Here is a 4,786-nt window from a genome sequence, read left to right as displayed (position 1 = left end):
AAAAAAAAAAAAAAAAAAAAAAAAAAAAGACTGTTCCGCAGCCTTCCAGGTGGAAAATCCGGGCAGTAAGTCGTACTTGGCGCCGTCGATTGCCACCGTGGACCTGAAGACGGACTCGTGCGCAGGCCCCTCCTTCACCATGTGATACTCATGTAGCGAGAGGGCGCAGGAGCAGGGCTCTGTCGTCGACTCCCACGGCGCCGCCATGCCGGCGTCCGTACCGACAGAGCCGCCTTCTCGGGCGATTTTGTTTTTGTCAGCACGTTTCTTCTCTAGTACTGTACCGTGATGCGTTTGTGGTTTTATTAGCACAGAAATATGAGATCTCCACAAATATTCCGTATTTCCCGACAAAACACAAAGTATTTGAAAAAGAATCCAGTTACCAGCTGTTCCTTCTCAAAAAAGAATTCAGTTACAACTCATCGACACTCGACAGTTCCTGATTCTACATAAGCAATGGCGGGACCAGATCAGCAGAGGCACCAGGGGTTTACCTTCACAAACTTCTGCAGACACGTAGAAATACTAACTTGGGCAAGTCTGACGGGCAGATCACACGTGTACTGATTACTAACACTTCCCTTTCTTTAACCAGAAGACCAGAAGCAGTTTTGAACAAAGGATGGGATCTGGTTTCCGAACACAGCTCCCTAAAACCAACAACCTAGTCAATCTACAGTTACAGAAATCTACCAGGACAGCTCTAACATGTTCCTTATTCGTCTTTCATGGCTGACTCATGCCTCCGTTTTTGCGCAACCTCGACAAGCAGAGTCAGTAGGGCTTCGCACACCTGCGACGTGTCTGCCTGATCTCCGGGCTCCTCGTTCATCGAAGAATACACCATCCACGCGTGGTCCAGCTTCCGCTCTGGTCGGACCGCCAGTGATCCAGGAACCTCGGCATCCTTCCTCGTCACAAGACCGTCGCTCTTCTCACCGTACCTTGCCACCAGCACCTGCGAGCATGCTGCCAGTGCAGCTGAAAGCGGCATCACGACGGGGATCCTCGCAGGGTTGCCGGCGGCGGCTGGGAGCTCCACATGCGCGACATGAGAGAGGGCTGTCAGCACACTTGGGGTGATGCTTGCCTCTGTGTGGAATGATACGACTGGAACCTCAGGGGGCAACGGGTGCTGCGACAGGAATTCTTTCCTCCTTTCGTATGTCAGATCTTCCAGGGCCTGCAAATCACCCTGGAGAAACACCAACGATTATCATGAGAACTAAGATAACTGCCGTCCACTCTGTAGGCAGACATTGTGATGATTGCAATGATCGAGGTAAGTACCTTGAGGACTTTGGAAACCAAAATCTCCATAACTTTGCGTAACATGACATAGTCACCAAGTTGCCCCTCTCTCAGGATATCTGAAGCAACTGGGCTTCCTCCGTATGGGCTTTGAGCTATTACCAGACCTGCAACCTTGTCTTTCAGTTGTGGCCAGTAGAGTGACAGAGCTGCCGCTGAATCCACACCACCCTTGCTATGACCAAGAAGCAGCACACGTTTCCTTGATCCCCAGTATATTTCTTCAATGTACTCCTTTATCTCCCTTGCATTTTTACTTACTGAAGACTGGAGAACAACTTATGTATTACTTGATGCAAATAATATAAAGAGAAGAGCACAAATTAATATAGGTAAGTACCTCACTGTGAATCTTGGCAATGTGACAAACCAGACCCATCTTAGAGAAGTATGCTTTTGTCTTCACAAAGTACAGTGGCCCATGGTTACTAAACAAACCTGTAAAAGTAGAACATCTGTAACCACAAAATTTTGGTAAACTGCTTTTACTATAGAAGTAGCATAAGACTAACCTGGAACCAACAAATACACCACCGAATCAGGTAGCTTGTGCTCATTTTTTCTGGTGAGGAGTGAAATAAATATTTAAGATAAAGCTCATAATGCAGTTGTTAGGAAAAACATTCTTTACATATTTTAAAAACTGAGATTCGGTTTGTTATTTGTGCTAACCTCACAGAGTCAAGAATCTCCAAAAATCTGGTCGTCCCATCCTCAGTTGAAGGTAAGCTTTGAATACGCTGGAGCCATCCAATATCATCTGCTGAACCACGTACAGTTTTCCGAGCACGGTCTACGAGACTGCATAGGAATATAAACGGTCCATTATTATACTTTGTCCAATTTAATCTAAAAGTAGTGGTTTTCAATTAAAAAATAGATATAAATGAGAAGTACAATATGCAAATGCCAGATCAATTATCTACCCTTGAAATAGTGAAGCCCCATTCTGAAAAACACCAAATGGTGCCATCTGCCCTGAGGTTTCCTGAGAGGTACTTCCACTGATATTTATTTCAGTGGTAGACAAGCTACTGCCATCCAACTCTGCAGAAGTCTGAAGAGCAGGCCTGCCAAGAGTCGAGACAGGCGGAAGTATTGCTAGTTCTTGGCCTTCGTCGGGTATTCCTTCAATAAAGAGTAAACGAAATAATGGAGTTCAAACATACTTATGACATGAACAAAATTTGCTTATGCAAGAGTCGTCTGTCAAAATAGGAATGCTAACCTGCGTAACCAGGCACTGGGAGGCACTGGGTAAAATACGAAGCTATTTCGGCAAGATTTGACGCAGCTTGGTTTAATGCTGGGATGGTGGGGAAGAGTTGTGAATCTTCAGCCCTACTGACTGATTGGCTATCGTCGACCTAGATTTATGATTTATCAGTGACTATTTTGTTAGCGAAAATAGAGAAAAAACAATTATGACCACAGGGGCCTAAAAATAGCTGTTCATATGCATAGGTGAATGATTTTCCCTAACGAATGCATAAGTAACAACCATGTGCTAGGAGGACTAGGGTCAAGTTAGCCAAATCACTTAGCAACTTGGCTCAGAATTATTGTGGACGTTAATAGCACACATGACAAGCAAATTTGGTTAAGACTTAAGAATATTGCAGGAATTTCCAAGTTGATCATTCGCATTGGGTACAGTCGCTACGCGTAGCAGGCCAATTTCCTCGTGAACAAATGTGAACTCGCAGACATGAAGTTGATCAATTCAACACTTGAGCTAGCGACGGACTGAGGGGCATGCTTACATTTTCACAGATACAATGTGGTAAAGTTGATGTCAGCAAAGCCTTACTTCACACCTGAACTTTGAATATGTAAAAAAATAACAAAGAGGGGTACTGATGTAGGATAAGGATATGCAGTTGAATGTTCAGGTTCAGCATGGCAGGCAGTTAGGCAAGAACTATGCTGCCTCATACCATACCTATCATGATAAGAAAATATTTTCTAGATTCCTAACCGAGCCAGGTAATATCTGAACATCAAATTCTTCAAGGCATAGGAAGGTGGTAGTAAGTAGTAACAGCAGAAGTAGAAATCAACACGCGTGCTACATACCGATGCAGAAGTAGAGGGCTCTCCCCGTGCTGAAGGCTCCATGCTCGGCCGATGGATCCGGTAGCCCCAGCTAGGCCTAACGCGCAGTAAGAACAGGGATTGAGAGGAGCACGAGCAATACAAGCAAGAAGAGGAAAAGAAGAAATAAATTAGGAAAACAAGAAGAGAAGGGAGGTATCTCGATCGACTGACGGTGTCCAAATGAAGGGAATCGAAGCCGCGAATCAGTGGATCCAGGAGGAAGCGTCACGGCGGAGGTGAGGTGGGGTGGGGTGGCGGCGGGAGAGGAGAAATTCCGATTCTGCGGCGGGGGAGGGAAGAGAGCCGGCTGTCAGTTTCTGCGGCAAGCGGGGGAGGACGAGGACGACTTGTCCCACTCGGACACGCGGCGGTTCAACATCCAACTCGGCATGATGACTTGCCGTCTTGAACCCGTAGCTGGCAACGGGCCGCCCAGGCACGGCAAGCACTAAACAGGCGTGGCCCGGCACAGACCGCGACGGCCACTTTATAAACAGGTCCAGTCTTGCCGCAAATTGCGGCCCAGGAACGGCCCATGTGCCAGCTGGCCCACATGCTTTCCGACCTTTTGGGTCGTCTCTAGGTACTCCCTCCGTTCGTAATTAATCGACGCGGGTCATGTCAGAAGTAAACAACGTCCAGGCAGAGTGCGCGTCAATTAATTCAGACCAGATTAGTATTTTTGGGCATTTTGGGTTAATATTTTTGAGAAGTACTTCAGAAAAAAAGGGTGTGTCGTGTCAGCACGCTAGCCTCAAGTCACAGCCCAGTCTTGGCACGGTGGCGTGCCACGGGCCGGCCCGAACTGTTTAGTGGTGTGTCAGTTCAGGCCCTTGATGATGGACCGAGCACGCGTGCTTCTAGGACAAACCGCAAAGCACACTCGTTTGCTAGCTATAATCCTAGATAGTTCATACAACGCTACATGCCATTCCTCTACGGAAAGGGTGATGATAATATAAATGTCACGAACATGAAATTGCAATTCCCTTAGACCTTACTTGTACTAGAGGTTTCGGGGGGATAGTTACGATAATCCCTTGGGGATTGGGTCAACGCCCTACTTTCACCCACTTCCATCCAATCCCCTCAAATCTTCATATAACCCCAACCCAAAGCATTTGGAAGAGGTATGTAGTGTATTGGGTATTGAAGAGAATGCATTTGGCTTTTTTTTTTTGGAATTATGGGAGAATGTAGAGATAAAACTGACCTATCCGATCCATGATTGTAAACTTTTAGATACTTGAAACGTTGTAATAAATAAAAAGCTATGTGCATCTATTGATGCAGAGGCTGAGGTTTTCCCCCATTTTGAAAAATATCACCAAAATCAAACATGTTTTTAGGCTTCAATTCCTACCCACCGGATGTG

At 46.1% G+C, this 4,786-nt stretch overlaps 1 protein-coding gene across 1 annotated transcript; it reads right to left on the bottom strand.

The window, feature by feature from the left end:
- Positions 1-567: 567 nt before the first annotated feature.
- Positions 568-3,759, bottom strand: LOC124703184. The gene is made up of 9 exons (XM_047235410.1): positions 3,583-3,759; positions 3,391-3,466; positions 2,543-2,681; positions 2,241-2,442; positions 1,987-2,115; positions 1,827-1,876; positions 1,655-1,752; positions 1,294-1,581; positions 568-1,198 (listed from the first exon to the last, which is right to left on the bottom strand). The coding sequence occupies exons 2-9, from the start codon at positions 3,430-3,432 to the stop codon at positions 719-721; spliced, it is 1,428 nt and encodes a 475-aa protein (XP_047091366.1). The 5' UTR covers positions 3,433-3,466; positions 3,583-3,759; the 3' UTR covers positions 568-718.
- Positions 3,760-4,786: the final 1,027 nt, after the last annotated feature.

The sequence above is a fragment of the Lolium rigidum genome, chromosome 3 (assembly GCF_022539505.1).
Source record: "Lolium rigidum isolate FL_2022 chromosome 3, APGP_CSIRO_Lrig_0.1, whole genome shotgun sequence".
Taxonomy (NCBI): domain Eukaryota; kingdom Viridiplantae; phylum Streptophyta; class Magnoliopsida; order Poales; family Poaceae; genus Lolium; species Lolium rigidum.
Note: the sequence above shows the minus strand (reverse complement) of the source record. Positions and strands in the feature narration are given on the sequence as shown.